Source organism: Gymnogyps californianus, chromosome 7 (genome assembly GCF_018139145.2).
Source record: "Gymnogyps californianus isolate 813 chromosome 7, ASM1813914v2, whole genome shotgun sequence".
Classification (NCBI taxonomy): Eukaryota; Metazoa; Chordata; class Aves; order Accipitriformes; family Cathartidae; genus Gymnogyps; species Gymnogyps californianus.
In genome coordinates, this window is record NC_059477.1 from 15,420,908 (window position 1) to 15,437,989 (window position 17,082).

General features: G+C 37.5%; 1 protein-coding gene across 9 annotated transcripts in view; it reads right to left on the reverse strand.

The window, feature by feature from the left end:
• PARD3B (par-3 family cell polarity regulator beta) overlaps positions 1–17,082 on the reverse strand; it is a 437,827-nt gene that overhangs the window by 232,264 nt on the left and 188,481 nt on the right. For 8 of the 9 annotated variants that reach the window (XM_050899879.1, XM_050899877.1, XM_050899880.1 and 5 more), the window contains exons 5-6: positions 13,279–13,370; positions 2,313–2,399 (exon numbers count right to left, since the gene is read on the reverse strand). In XM_050899879.1, the coding sequence (XP_050755836.1) occupies positions 2,313–2,399; positions 13,279–13,370 (179 nt within the window). The remainder of the gene's footprint in view (positions 1–2,312; positions 2,400–13,278; positions 13,371–17,082) is intronic. The other variant, XM_050899878.1, reaches the window with a different exon arrangement.

Consider the following 17,082-nt stretch of genomic DNA (forward strand, 5'->3'; position numbering starts at 1 on the left):
CTCTTGCAACCTGTGTTACCCTTCACTAAAGGATTCAAAGGGGCAGTGGTGGTGAGGGGCCACAGCCCTATTGATGACAAACATCCAACTAGTGGCAATCAAAAACCTAAACCCTAAGAACTAATGAAATACAATTACATTAAGATGCAAACCAATAAAAGTAGAGAAATAAAAGAAATTACAAATTAAGTCTGTTGCTCGCTAATCCTGTTGTGCTTAGATGCTGCATCCAGGACTGCCCACTTGTCTGAAACTTGGTGTGTGTGCTGTAGCACCTGAATGAGTGGCTTGAGTCACATATGCTGTGGCAGCTTAAATTCGTTGCTCCATTACTTTTTTCCACAGCCTCAATTTTACCATTATTTTAATGGACTAATAAATTGTAATTTCCTTTTTTAGTGATATCTAAGTGCAAAAGAAAGGGGAAAATTATTTCCATTAGTTTTGTAGTTCCTGTATAAACTAAGATTTTGTAAATTAATACAACGTTTTGACTACCTCTGGAAAAATTTTGCTTTGCAGCAGCACTAGGCTAAAGCCAGCATTACCTTATTCAAAGGTAATTTTACAACTGAAATACCAGACCAAGTTAGTCATGGCCAGCGTGCCCCCACAAATTGTGTCTTGTCATTAACAGAAATAAAAGATGCTCTTCTGTACTTTCTCATGTTATGATGAGTTAAAATTTATACACTAGTCTCAGGCTTGATTAAATAAGAGGGACAAGCGATTTAAGTCAGTCTAGTGCTTTTAGAAAGATATCGGTATGGTTCTGCCAAGGGTCATTAAAATTTCAAGACAACCATCTAAACAAGTAGTCCATCTGTCAAAAACCCCTTTGCTCCAAGGGATCCCCAAAAGCATTTGTAAATAAGGACATATTAACGCGCATGCAATGTAGACCAAGGAACTCCATTTTTTTTTCATGGAAGTCTTTAAAAGCTGCACCCAACATAGTGATACTTCAGTACGGAACTGTATTACAGTCACAATAATTATGGATTTTACTAGCTTGCAATTTCATCACATTTTTTACCTAATGATCTTGAAATACAGTGTACACACTACAATCCTTATGGCATGCCTATAACAGAGAACTATTGTCTGCATTTCATGATGGGGTAACAAACATAAGTGTCTTTCTCAAGACAAAGAGGCAGCCTGCAAAGCCAAGGACACAACTCAGACCTCCTACAGTTCCCATCAAAGACCAACTTTCTTCTTAAGAGAGTGATGACATTTTTCCGGGCAGAAGGTGGAGATCTATTTTCCTTTTTGGCAAATAGAACATTCTGAATGAATTTGGGTCCACTTACAAACTCTGATCTTGCCGAGAAAACATTTACACACACAGACCTTTACATGGCAATTTAATCCTTGACATTCTCTGTCCTACATGAAACTTGACAAGTAAAGAAACATTTAAGGATTAGATAATTTTTACCTTTGCAATAATTGTCTTTGTGTTACAGGCAGCCATTTTACTATAGTGTCATTTATGGCACTAGCAATTTCCCATCTCTTATTCAGGGCTGCCAGTGTCAAATTAACTCTCTGGCTAAGCCACTGTATGTCAAATTTCATCCTAGAATTTTTTTTTTTTTTAAGAACACATCTGAGTTACATAGCTTGGAAAACAGTTATAATGAAAATGCTGACCCAGTCTTAACTACAATACATCAATATGAGCACGCTGCTATAATAGGCTTTTGTGATCTCAGGAGACTATGTTAAATCATTTATAATTGAAGTAATTGTATTGTGACAAAGAAAGGTTCATGGTGTAGTGCACATTTTATAAACGCTATACAACCAAATCTGAAAGGTGGCTTGAAAAATATGAGGCATGACCAGGCAAGCAAATTTTTTTACTTTTCTTGTCTGATATGTCACTAAGGAAGGGCCTATACAGAGAAATCCAACTGGAAAAAAAAAAACCACAACAACAAACCCAAACAAAAAAACCCCCACACAACCAAAACCAAACCCCACATCCACAAAACCAACCCAACACCACAAAAAACCACCTCCTAGCCCCCACACCTTTAGCATTACACTATTCTACAGAGAGTCTAGTCTACCATTCAGAGAATAAAAAGAGAGGCAACTAAAAGGACATATATGAACAAAGTGGCTGGTATTGTCTTATACGTAACTTAGACTAGTAAATATTTTGGTAATGGAAGACAGTGTCATAGACCAATTTTCTTTTAAGCATTTCTTTTCCTTATGGTTAAATAGGTATTTTAAGAGAACCACAACTGAAATACTTTCATTAATATACTTCTTGAGCAATGCAGAAAATATCTTACCTTCCACTCAAAGATGAAAAAAAGGGCACTACATGTATTCCCAAGGGTCCACCTTCCCCAGAAATCTCCACTGTTTTTGTCATTTCACTAAAAAAGAGCACAGTGAAACATATCTCTCATGCTTCTTCACAGAATTCTCTGCGTTAAAAACAAATTCCTGATTGATTAGACAGCAGAAAGGATAGAAAAAATATTTGACTCAGAGCTCACTAATATATAAAAATATGATGAAATGTAAAATGGCTATCAAATTCTTTACTTTTTTTAGATTAGCATTTGTGTACTTCGAAAGGAAAAGACACCAAGTACTAGACATTTTGCTAAGCCAACTCTTAAGTAAATTAACCAGAATATTAAAGAATAAGCTTTTATGTCAGGAGACCTGTCCTGGTTTCAGCTGGGATAGTTAATTTTCTTCCTAGTAGCTGGTACAGTGCTGTGTTTTGGATTTAGTGTGAGAATAATGTTGATAACACACTGAGGTTTTAGTTGTTGCCAAGTAGCGCTTATCCCAAGTTAAGGATTTTTCAGTTTCCCATGCTCTGCCAGCAAGCAGGTGTGCAAGAAGCTGGGAAGGAGCAGAGCCGGGGCAGCTGACCCGAGCTAGCCAAAGGGATATTCCATACCATAGAACGTCATGCCCAGTATATAAACAGGGGGGAGTTGGCCGGGAGGGGCGGATCACTGCTGGGGCATCGGTCAGCGGGTGGTGAGCAATTGCATTGTGCATCACTGTTTTTTTCTCAGGTTTTATTTCTTTTCTTCTTTTTCTTGTTATATTCCTTTTTGTTGTTGTTATTATTAGATTTTTATTATTGTTGTTAGTATTATATTTTATTTTACTTTAGTCATTAAACTGTTCTTAACCCACAAGTTTTACTTTTTTTCTGATTCTCCTCTCTGTCCCACTGGAAGCGAGGAGTGAGCAGCTGCATGGTGCTTAGTTGCTGGCTGGGGTTAAACCACGACAAGACACTTCATCATTAAAGAAAAAAAAGCTTATTCTACATGTTCTTAATTTAAGCTCCACATGAGCTGCTTCAGTCAATTTCCCCATATGGACACATTATAAACATGAAGATCACACATTAAGGACATCAAGCCAATAAGCAAATCAGTCAAATCATATTTATATATCTTGATTTCTGCCCTTAGTTGCATACAACCTCACTGACAAACAAAGAACAAAACAAATTGTAATCAAAAGTGCAACTCGGCTCATTTATCAGGAAGTTTCCTTCCTCAAACACCATTATAAAAAACCTCTATGTTATCTCTGACGGATTTTTGCTGTTTCGTGGCTATGTGCTGTTTCATTTCCTATTGAGTATTTTACACTGCCAGCCTTACAGTGACCTTAACTCTATTCTGGGTGACCATAATTTGAAAAGGAAGGTACTTGAATTGGCTAGTATGTTTAAAAAGAGAAAAGGAAAAAAAAAAAAAAAAGAAGAGAGAAATGAGTAAGGTCTGTATTCTAGCTGATCACGTTCCTTCTTTCTATACTAGTCTACATCTCCTGTAACACCCCCTCCCGTCAAATTGTACTGAACACCATCAACACTCAGGATTAGTGGCCAGTGGACAACTACTGGGTATTTCCATTTACATTAGAACACCCTAATGCATTCAAGCTATAAGAAACTCTACGCTTGCACACCAATCCTATAGCATTTACAGAACATGTAAAACTGAACCAAATGGCCACTTTATATACTGCCATGAGTTAAAGACTCAGTCGAACTGATGCAAGTGCAGGCTGCTGTTGAGAAAAAGACTTCTGACCTTTCTCCAAAAACCATGCAACAGATCTCTAGAGCACACATTTGCAAGATGAGAAAGATGACCAAGCCGACTCTTCCACACCACCCTACCCTCCCCCCCAACAACTTCTTCTGGGATCAGCTGACTGATCTCACTGACCCAGGGTCTTATGATCTTTTGATTTGATGCAAGAATCAGCAGAAATGCACAGGTCTAAGGGAGGAATCTGCGACCACCCTAGAAGCGGCACACAGTTAGTTACACCAGATCAGATACAACATAAAAATACATAGCACTGCTAAGCCCTCTCACAAGGAGGACAATTACTGCAAATGATCTTAGACAAATTCTGGCATTGCTTCCTAATAACGCAGGAATATTTTTTTTGTTGTTACAAACCTTTATCCAGTTGCACAATGATTAATCAGAAGCAACTTTCCCTAGATACAATAATTCTTAGCTTGGTCAGCTAAATATGGAATAAGACCGGAAAATAAGTTTATATAATTTTCTTTTGGTTTTGGAGTTTGGGAAGGGGCAAGGGGTTTGTTTGTTGGGAGTTTTGGGGAGGGGTTTTTTGGTAAATTATTCTTCCAAAAATGCTGACACTGGAATTAATTTATATTCCATAAAAATGAAATGGACAGACTCTGAACAACAAACCACCACTGATCCCAACGTAACAGATTTTCATGTTACTATATTTATAACACAGGCACGATCAACAGGCATTTCTATTTGCTGATTTTTTGTTTTCTGTATTCCCCTGTCTTCATGAAGCAAACAGGGAAATCCTGACAAACTCTTCCTGTAAGATTTTTTTAGAAGACATTTTTTGGTAGTGAAACTGGTCAGAAAAGCTAATCAGGGTGGTTACCAAAAACTCAAAAATGCATGCATAGGAATTTAACTCTTCTTTCAGTTCCATTTTCTACTTCCTCCAGTTCCCTTAACAGACAAGAAAATAATTAAAGGGCTACTTTTATTGTCTTTCGAACTTCTACAGAATCAAAACATACAAGCAAATTAAGTAGCCAAATCCTATAGATCCAGAAAATAATCAGAAGTAGTGAATGGGCTTTCATTTGTACAGGGAAAATTTAAATAAGTTACAGTTGTCCCCAGATAACCCTGTATTGCTTAAGTACTTAAGGGAAGAGTTGTCTTCCTAAGCAACTGTAAAATAGAGCAGGAATTTTTTTGAGGGCTATCATGATAGACAGGTTAGCTGTCACATTAAATCAATGCACTTATAAGTAGGCTCAAAGCCGAAGTTTATTTTTAAATCTAACATGAAATCCACACACTAAGAAAAACAGGTTTCTTTGTGAAAACAAATAGCCCACATGTACATTGTGTATTACTTTTAAAAACATTGTGGCACATCCTAAAAGATATGGATGTACTAAAGCACTAAATATCCAGAAAAAGAGCACACTGTATACATATATATAAAAGGTACTTTAGAATTATGATTTTAATCAAAAATCTATGAGCCAGAAAGACTTTTCATTCTCAAATGTGATTCTTAGTTACATCTGAGAAGAAAACTGCCCTTCACAACAACTTTAATAGATCTTTGAGAACATGTTATTTTTATATTATACCTATGAAAGCCTGACAGTTAAAAAATTAAAAAGCAGGATATCTGGGATTCAGCTTTTTGTTGTTGTTGTTTAGGAACCTCAATGATTAGAGACTTGGAAAAATCTGACATCATTCACTCATGCTGGCCATCTTCCAGCAGGTTTAATCTTCCCAAAAGAACAGCTGAATTCCAGCAGTGTACTATACCACACTAGCTTACAGTTTACACTATACTGGATAGAGTATTCAGGAACACGGCACAGCTGAATGAGATCCTAAACAGCATGAGCTTTAAGAATACTAATTACTAAACTCCACAGGCACAAGGGACACCAAGATGCTGGGACTCTTCAGTTTGATAGAGTCAAGTTAAAAAACTGAAAGAAGGGGGTGGGAGAATGCAGAATGGCTTTCCACTACTGGTTGATAGCTGTGATCTTGACAACAGAGAGGGTAATTTATGGATTTTCTGCAATATTCAACACATTTAAAAAACAAACAAACCCCCAAAATAGGAAAAAATTAAATTCCAAAAGTTAGTAACCTACTAGTGACCTAGTCCTATTTTAAATCTCCCCTATACATCTTAAATGCATTTTGCAGTAAAAAAAAAAACAAGTCTGGCCTATCAAGTCAGTATAAAAGACCTGGAGTCCAATTGCTAGCTGGGGATGAGAAGCTGGGAGCATCAGTGAGCGATGCACAGGGGGTGCCTCAGTGTGCTACAATGCCAGTATCTCCTGCGTGTTCTTCAAGGAGCAGACAGAGCTCCTGCCTCAGACAATACTCTCCTTGCTGAGTTTGCAACCCAATTTCTATGGAATACATACAGATACAGTCTTACAGCAATCAAAATAAGTGAACTTTTAAAAAGCATTTATCTCACTGAAATTTATCAGAATTGCAAGGTTCACCCCAACTAGAAACACGGCACTCGGGCTTCTTCAAATGCATGCTGGCATCTCCCTTCCCCTCATTGCGCTAAAGGTGCCTCAGAGGTCTCAGTGAAGAGAGAACACCTGCCTAGCATGACCTGATTGTGGCATCCAAGACCACATTCAACATTGTACTATTGATTTTTAACCTGAAGAAGCTGTTACCATTTACTATTTAAATTCTTCATTGCTTGATGTTTATTGATTTCTGCCAGATTCTTTACAGTCTATCACATTTGTCAGGAAGGCTTGCCATGCATATTATTAAAAACGTTGATGAGTACAGTTTAGCAAAGAGAGAGAAGGAGAAGATGTATGCCTGTGTGTGGTAAGCACGCACAGCAGTCCATTTGTAACATGGAAAGCAAAATTTAAATGGAGCGCTGCACATTCAGCAGTGCATATTCAGTGGTAAATCAGTCTGATCTTCAGATTGGCAGTGCCCTTGCTGTTGAATACTATAGCTCCCTCTCCTGAAAACTGTATCAAGAATTAGCAGTTTGTCAGTTATGCAATGGGAAAAGATCTGTTAGCTGAAAGCTTCTCTGCAAACTATCCAATAACACAGAAGAACCAATCTCAACCACTGAGCACACGGATGTTTAAAAGGGACATCTCTCCAGAAATAAACACTTTGGAGTTTTGCAGCAGGACCTGGTTCTCTAAGGTGCTTTCACCTTCCCCAATTACAAACACTAGGAGAATCTTGGTAGGATTTCTCTTGGAGAATGCAGTAGATGCAGCCTACAGCTGATTAATTGCTTTGCAACATACTGAAGACAGTACCTTGGAAAAAGCTGCTTTCTGCATGGGTTACTGGGCAAAACTTGTCATCATGTGTATGTCACAAGAATCCACTGCCCGAGTAAATACAGATCAAGCATTTATCATTCCAATGGCATATTCTTTTGCCATTTCAGTCTTATTCAACACTTGCACATAAGTCTTCAACCCAGGCACAACATGACGAAGGAAAAACCTTTGAATAGATCATGGAATTCCTCATATGTTTTTAAGAAAAGGTACAGATTAGTAAGATGATGTATCTGAAAAAATCTCTTAGCACAGGATGTCAATGTTTCCCTTGCAAACAGAAAAGCACAGCTGATATTCTGAACATGCTTTGTAGCATTTTTATTGACCACAGCCAAGTAAAAGGTAAAGGAAATGTCACTCAGACGCAGAGAGCTCACAAATGAAGTTATTAAGCTGCACTTCCTTGCTTGTTCTTCACTTGTGCCTCCAGCCCCCCCAGCCAATGCTGCCGTTCCAGGGGAGGAGAGCATCCACTAACAACAGGTGCTGACATCCAGTAGAGAGCACAGGCCTACACGTGATGTGAAGTTACTAAAGGGAATTTTAAAGAGGAAGCATGCACTGATTTACCCAAATAAAGAGGGTGATTACTCTGTCCATGTACTTCCTTCGCATATTAAAATAGTACAGTTGCTGATGGTAATAAAGTATTTGTACCCATTCTTTCAGAGAGGCTTCCAGAGTAGCCAGCTCAACTAAAGCTGTCAGCACATTTTCCACATGCTTCCTACTCCTTTTCCACATTTTTCCTTCCCTCTTTTAAACTAGATGTTCAAAGCTCTGATGAAAATGTCTTGAAAGCCCTGAAGAAGAAACTGGAGCTCAAGATGTGAAATAGATTTTCATATGATGAAAATCCGAGCAGTACCTAAATAGGGATGGAGAGCACCAAGCAACTGAACATGCAGAGTCAAGGAGGAACTTTCCAGGCACAGTTAAGGAAACTGCTCACTCTCTTTTAGAAGAGACAGGCACATTTCATCTGCTCCATTCTACAAAAAATGAAACAAACTATCCACAAAGTTTAAATATTTACTATGAAATAATGTCAGAATCTTTCGGTTCCAGGTTTGAAGAGGTAACCAATCACCCTCTCCTAACTAAAGTGTGTTAATCTAGTAAAGATGCTACTGTAATCCAGATTTTTTCCCCCCACTTAAATTAGTTAGTTCTCATGAGATTAACTGTCTAAAGGTTTAGAGAGAAACCAGACAGCCTGCAGGCACCAGGCTTTTGTGTCTTTTTTTCTTTAAATGAAGTTGTTTCAATTCTGTGTTGTTAGACTAATGAAAGACACACTAGGTTAAAAAAAAAAGTAAAATACAGAGAAGGAAAAAACGCTGCAGTTACGCTTTAATTATGTGTCTACAGTGCTTAAACCAAGGAACTGACCCTGACCTCTGCTAAAAAGAAGTGGGAAGACAGCAAAACAGAACATAATGAAAACATGTAATGAATTATCTGTGCATAAATTACCCTTTGAGTTCCAACTAATCCACTGCTATTAAGCTAAACATCCACTTCCAAGCAGATTTGTGTTTACTGTTTCTTAACACAGTCATTTTTACCAAGAAAAGAAAAGTAAGGTTTTCAAAACCAGTATTTCTATGTATAGTGTGCTAAGGGATTCAATGTTAAAGGTTGTGACAAATTTCTACCTGACTTCTGTAGCGTATCAAGACCCTGCTGTTACTTTAAAAATCTTTCAGTCCTAGTCCAGAACATGAAGGGAAGCAAGGAAAAATACCAAATTTTATACGCTGATGGCATTAGCTTGGCTTCTCTTACTCTGAACATCATCTTTACTAGCAAATAAATAAAAAAATCCACCTTCAGAAATTATAAGAGGATTGTCATTAGTCCTGTCTTTATTTATTCCATTAAAAAATGTGCCAATGACCCTGTTTCAAGTCTCTCTCCTAGGAAAGTTCAACTCTCAAAAGGTCAAATTAAAATTTTCAGACTCCTGAGGGATACAGTCCTGAAAAGTTTTCCAGTACTTTTACAGTGAAACATTTTAAGAGAATCCAGGCAAAGAAACTTCCTTCCTATTAGCTTCTGAATAGAGGAGCTAAAAATCCTCCACACTGCCACTCATTTCATTTACCCAACGTGCAACTAATTTTAACTACTTAAATCAGTGAACTGATTTTCTTCAAATGGAACGGTTTTCCTACTTGAGTGAGAAATATAAAACAAGCCAAGTCTGAAGCCTTTAACTTCAGCTGACTAGGCTTCTTAATCATAAAATACTAATCATGGTATTCTTTTTTTCTGCTTCCCTCTGAAATACCCATTATTGGTTGTAGTTAGAAAAGGGACACTGACCTCAGACAGGTTGGTGCTCTGATGACAAGGCTCAGATAATTTTCTTAGGTGACTAGCTGCTATTTTGCTTAAGTGCTATAGGTCATAATGATTACCAAACTCAGTGACAGGAAGGAATAGATTCTAGTGAAAGCAGCAGGGACAATAGTGGTTTTCTTTCCTCCATAGCATTGAGTAGTGCACAATTAGGCTGAAATATTAGCTTTATTAACATCACTTCACTTAACACAGCTTATTTAAATGAAGGCTTTAGGTATCATGACTTGGTGGTCCTTCGTAGCCCTAACATCTTTGAAATACAACAAGAAGGATACCTGCACAAATCAGAATTATAAATAATACTTTCTTTCAGAAAGAACAGTGTAAAAGGAGTCAAATTAGATATTAAGATGCTAGTTTCACCACTTGTGGGAAAAATAGTTTTATTATTTAGTATTATTTTATTAATAAAACCTTCTTTAGTTGTATGCAATCAAATTAAGATACCAGTAAGACAGATAGATGGTCTCTAGTGACTCATTATTTTCCTTTATAAACCTATTACTCTTAATGAAAAAACTTTTGGAAAAACACTTCAAAAACCCCCTCTTTTAAGGAAAAAGCCATACATACAAGAATCAAAATAATTGCCTTAAAATTTAAATTCTTTGACTTCTGAAATTCCAGTGAATTTCACAGAAATACCAACTAACTTTGCTTTAGAAAATAATGTGTTCTGAATTCCTCTTAAGTTCACTGTTTGAAGAAATTGGAATATGTTACAAATACTTGAATATAATTCACAAGTTTGAGGAAAAAAATCCTCATACTACCCATCTCAACAATTGCAGGCAAAATAGCGTTTTTAAAAATTTCCTCAGGACACAGGAAGCACAAGCAAGGTATATTTTGGTACAATTATTTTACTGGGACTCTGCATTTAAAGAAACACTGCTCCTTTATTTTGGTTTTGGGTTTTTTTTGCCAATGTTTCTCCTTAATGCATCAATCTCAATCCAGATTAAGACAACTCATTTAATCTCAAAAAAAATTACAACCAATGAAGAAAGGTTTATGGGAATACCTTATTCTGGACAGCTTTCCCTCTGCTCCCTGTCTGTTCAACACTTTGACGCTCAGGCATCAATTGAGTGGGCCCCAATCTATATTCTTTATCACTTTTCCTTCCATACTCCTCTGTCAAGACAGTTTGCAGAATTCAGTAAAAATCCTAAGAGAGCTACAGAAATCTAGACTTATTAGAGAGACGACCTGGCCATTTCAGAAAACTGAATACCTCTGAAAAGCATCACAGAGGTCTTTCTCTTTGTCAGTATTTCCAATGGCCACTGAAATCAGGTTATGAAGATTAAAAGCAAATGAGTATCACAACCTTCTTCTGAAGAATCCCAAATGCAAGCAATGACTTACCTCGATTAACAATAATATACTCTCAGAAAATTCCTAAGGGGACTTAGATGATCTAAAACACCCTAGTAAAAGCATAAGGACAACAGTAAACGTGAGCATAGCATGCACAGAGCTTGATTAATCCCCATTACAAATTAACGGATCAAGAGACAAATGAGTGCATATATTTGGTGACGCGTAATAACTACCTCAGGTGAAATAAGCTGTAGAAGTCTTTAGCAACATTCCATAAAGAGAAAATAAGCATTAGCAACTAAACTGACTAAGTCCTATACCTGCAAGATGAACACTAATCAGCTAGTGTGTAACTTAGAGGCCTGGCAGGTGCAGAGAAAGCTGGAAGAGCACTCCAGTTCCTTTTCATGATGAGACCATTCTGAAAATACGTATCAGTACCAGCAGGCAAGAGAAGAAACTACAAAATGGCATACAAAGTAGGTGACAGGGAGGCCTCCAAGAGGGAGGAAAAATGCAAACAAGACAGATGAGTTGAAAAGCACAACCTTACCAAGATGAAAAAATCTTCCATAAAAGAAACAAAATGATGACTCAAAGAACAAGAAAAACTAAGAAATTAACTCTCTTGCATGGAAAAGACTAATTTTTGACATGCTCTAAAAGGAAAGGTGATCCTTTTACCAAAATCCTGGCATGGCCCGAAGACCACCAAGGTTAGAGTCCCTGCTCTTGTGAACTTCACCACAGGCTTTGGGTATATAACTTCATGCCTCTTTCCCAGACCTCATGTTTGTCTCAGGTGTTTGCAAGGATAAATCCTTTAAGATTAAGGCATGCAGATACTGTTCTTTTCATGGTTTTTGTATTATACTGTTTTGACAAACAACTATAAGATGCAGAATTATAGCAAATGATTATTTGCTATCATTAAAATCGAAACAAATTAATTTTTGACATTTTAGCTGTCACGCAGATGTTTGCCATATAACACTTCTTACTTTCATTATACAATGTGCTATGATACCACTACAGTTCTGCAACAAACACAACATACTGGACAAAGGACTGAATTTCTTTGCCTGCTCAAAAAGGTGACTTCAGCACAACCTGAATCAGCAGTCAAAACTGAAATTTAAGCTTATGGTGGGACAGGAGAATAGCAGCACGGAAACATTTTCCTCTAAGTTTGCCAGGTCAAATCCTCTATTACCACCACTGAGGACCTAACTGACCTACTTTGTGACACTGTATTGCAGCATGGCTTGTTAATTTTGGTGTAACAAATGCAATCTGCAAAATTATTTTTTTCATTTCATTTCAGCCATTTAGAATTTTCCCTGTGATTTCAGGAACAGTGAACCGCGAAGCTCATTATTAAACCTCTTGAGAACACCTAGTTTCCTCTTGTTTCAGCTATGCAGCTCTCAGATTTTACTGTATTGGCTTCCAATGCAAATTATATATTTACCTAAGTTTCACTCAAAATTTAGACGGGTCAAAGTAAAAGTTATTTCCCAAACTATCAATGTGACCACTACCACCTTCAGTTATAACTACGCTGGCCATCTCTGGTTTGTTATAAATGAAGAGAGGAAAAAGATGCATTCCACCTGACTACTCTAGTGAGGCAATGCACAGAGAAATATTGCAAATATTGGCTATAGTTTTCACAGTATATAAACATAGATATAAAACCTACTACAGGATATAGCAAAGTAATAATCTTACCACTCAAAAACAGAGGTGACATTTTAACTGAAAAAGATCATTTTAGGATTATATGGTTCAGCTGACTGGTTATTTATTGAGATATAATATACTACCTAAGAACATCCTCTATCTTAAGACATTAAATACTTGCAGGACTAAGTAGAAAGCAAAAACAGAGTATGCAATAGTAGCATATTTCCCCCTTAGCCTTATACTACAAACACCACAATAAAATCATTCATATTCATCAACGAGGGTAAAAGACTGTCATGCGCAAATACGTGCTTCAGTATGTGAATCAAGTGCATTTTTAGGATGGGAAAGTGACAAGGAGGAAGAGATCATGATGATGATGAGCACAATGCAGATTCACAGGCGCAGTTGGAATGAGAAGTCAGTCTTGTCTTGTGTGTTGATAAACCGCGCTTGAGTCAGCACCAAACAGAAGATGTTCCTACCTGACAGGGAGTCGGGTCCTCTGAGCCAACAACAGTTCTGTGGGTCCAGTGAGGTTCATCTCCCCATCCTGAAAGGATACATGGGAAGCACCCTGTTGAGAGATTTCAAAGCACATTTTGAAACTGCGTACATATTTATGCATATAGAAGGATGGCTGTATTTATATTTTTAAGTCAATATTTGGAAGAGAAAAGAAGTCATAAGTAACATCATCTCACTGACAGTGAGGGCTGAAAGACTCATTCTGTATGCAGCATATGTGACACAGCATTTGGAGAAACAGGAGGGTATCTAAAGTCCTGCTCCTCACACCAGAGTCCTACCGTGCTTCCACTGGAGAAACTCGTGGTACTGCTTCCTTGTCTGCCTCTAACCTGAATGTCACTCTTTCTCATCCTGAGCTACCTCCTTTCTCACAACAGATTCCACAGACCTTGGATAAACCTAATGGCTTTTCTTCTGCTCTTTCTATCCCTTAGTAGCATTTATCTGGTAAAGACATATTTTCACAGTAACTTCACAGAAAAAGAAATTATGTAACCATTTGGACAGACACAAAAATACAGTGCACACAGAGACCTGACATTAATGCTAAAGCTCTTGAAAACTATTATTTAACTTTCTTTTTGTGATCCTTAAATTCTTAATGTTTGTGTTTTTTTCATACTGGGAGAGGGAAAGAGGTACCAATGAGATAAGATCACTGTCAGCAGGTGATATATTAGCTTTAATGTACTGTACTTCATTGCAACCCTCATGGCAATAATGTAAACAGAGCAAAATCCAGAACAAAGGCCTTCTTTAGAGAGGTCACTTCTGCCAACTCTGCTACAGGAATATAGCTGGAAGACATAAATCTTCGGTTGTCAACACACTAAGAGAATTCAATTCAGAGCTTGATCTTAACTAGATAAAGCCTAAAGTTAATAATTATTTTTTTGTTGTTGCAGTGGTACAGTTTTCCAGTGTATATACTTGCCATATCAAGTTGTCTCAAGGCAAAAGGTAGCAATGTTATAAATTAATTCCAAAGAACAAAGCCAACTAGATAGGTAATTTAGTTTTCAATAAAAGCTCTACACTGTATATTAAAACTTCCAATTTCTCTCAAAAGATGGCTCTACTCAGAAAGATGGCTTTAAAGGTTTGGCGTTTTCAGTCCCTCAAAGATTTGTAGAACTTATTTTCAGCTTATAAGTATCAAGAGAGTTGGGGGCAAGAGTGGGTTGCTTTGCGTTTTAAAAAAGAATCATGACCAGCCTTGCAAGCAAACCCTTGGAATATAAATCAAGCTGGATCCCCTTTCAGTTCACACACTGCTTTTGAACCTATAATATTGGTAGCGATTCTCTTTGTGTGTTAATCAGAGCACAAGCCAACAGACTTGGCTTCCACTGCAAGACCAGTACAGCTCACTGAAAGCAAACTTGTCACTAATGGAAGAACTATTTTAAAAATCATGTATTGAGTATGCGCCATCTCTTCCGATCACTTTTCACAGCAGAACCACATGTCAAGGTGCAATTCTTGTTATATGAAGCATATTCCATACTAACCTCATAAATCAGGAGCTCAACCTCAAGCAGTGCATTAGCAACACAAATCTGACACACAGCCTTCATATGTTGACTTCATCTTGAAAAAAGAGAGAGTCTTGGTAGCAACAGATGCCAGAAGCAGACAAACCTCTTAACAATAATGCTCCCAACAAAGCTAACCTCCTTTAGCTAACTACTGAAAACACTGGTGCTACAAAGGCTCTTCTTTTTGGAAGGTTAAAAACAGCCAAGCCATGAGCAATTTGGCTTGTGAATTAACTAGACTCTCTTTTCTTCCAGACACTGGCTGCAACACAGTGCTGCTCAGTGCATGACAGAGAACTTGCTACTCATGCCTCAGAACTGTTTTGCTATTTAAAGCCTCCCTTGCAGGCTACACAAGTCTGCATAAGCTATGTTATTTCTCTATTTCTGGGCTTTTGTTTACTGTTGTTCTTGATGTAGTGAGGTTACGTCCATACTTGTTCTCCATTTCCACTTCTTGGGAAACAGATTTCACAGTAATGACAAATACTGACGTTCAGAACACAATCTCATCTCATGTTTCTGTTGACTGATTCACAGGTTTTAAACCACAAGGAACCATTTTTTGATCAGCAAGTCTAATCTCATACTTAGATTTATTTAGTGACACAGCACAACATTGGTAAGGGCACAGTTACACTCCAAGATAAGAGGTTCTTACAAAAAGATGGCAACCAACAGCTTGCTTTTCTGCTAAAGACCACACCAGCAAAAAGTGTCTTAAAGCTGGATAAGAGGGTTACTACAGATATTAGGGGTATCAGACCTTCAGTAGAGGTCTTCAAGAACAGATTTATAAACATGTCACAAATGTTTCAAGGTATGTGCATTCCTGTGCCAGAAAATAATGGTCCAGCCTTGTGAGGTGCCTGACAGTCCCACATTTCCACTTTTTCATCATTCCACAAGATAAAACTTCTGTGGGGAATTAGAGGATGAAGTTTGGAGTCCGTAACCGCAATTACAGCTTCCCCTCCCCCCTCCCCCCCCCCTTCTTTTTTTTAAATTTAAGGATAAAAGCTCCTAAAGAAAAGTTACCCTCTCCTGAGCTGGACAGAAGTACACTGAGGGACTTCAGAAATGCCACATGAGAAGTTCAGTGTCACAGCCCCCGGCCTGCACATCACCGCCTGTTTTGATTTGAAGGCATATAGTGCTCACATATCACAGATTATCACGTGCTCAAGTCAGTAAACACAAAGCCAGATATATTTAAAGGCTTAACTGATCAAGGAAACAGGAATCATAACACTGGAATTATAACTGAGCTCTCAGAGAATAACATTAGAGCTCCAGTCACGTAACAATCACTACAAATGGACAAATTCCTTTCGTACTTCAGCATTTCATTAGAAGCAGAGTAAATTTAAACAGATCATCTCCTGCCCAACTATAGCAGAATGATAGCAAACCAACAATGCACATGTAAAGACACTACTAGAAGACAATGATCCAATACACATAAACATTCTCAATCTCTTGTTCATATTTTAAAGACTGATTGTCAGTTTTTCAATAGTAGCAGAATTAATAACACTGACTCCCAAAACTTGACTCAAATTCAGCTGACAGTGTAATAGATTTACAGTGACGGAATTGCAGTTTTCACTTAGGAAATAGGAATAAAATGCAAAATGGTGTGGTAAAAACAAAGGCCAAGAAAGCATATGCATCTAAAAACAGTGGAAGTTTTTTAATTTACTTACATAGGGATAATCTGAATTAGGCAATTTTTCTTAGTACTGCAAAAAGCATATTCTTCAAATTAGGACTGAAGCAGAAGAGAGGGATCCTATTAAATAATAGCCCTCTGCAAACAACTGTAACCCAAATGCTTGAAAGAGTCTCATATTCTTTATGTGACAGCTCTCAAATTAGGTAAACATATAAGTGTAACAGTAGAAAGTGTGACAAGAGTACAAACCAGTAACATTTTCTACTCCATGAACATGCAGAGTCTTCTAAATTCAACAGTCAGCATGGACATATATTAGCCCCAACAATAAATATGCTGGAATCAGTCATGGATCTTATTGAGGTTAGGGAGTATGAGAAATTCTCTGTTTTTTCTTTAATTTTTGGAAATGCTCATTTCATAAAAAACACAAAACGTCTGGGGGAAAAAAGCAATAGAAGCACTTTTGGACAGAGACATGAAAGTATCAGTTTCTGGCTAGAAAAAGAGAGAGGGCAAGACAGAACTGACTGAAAACGGTCAAA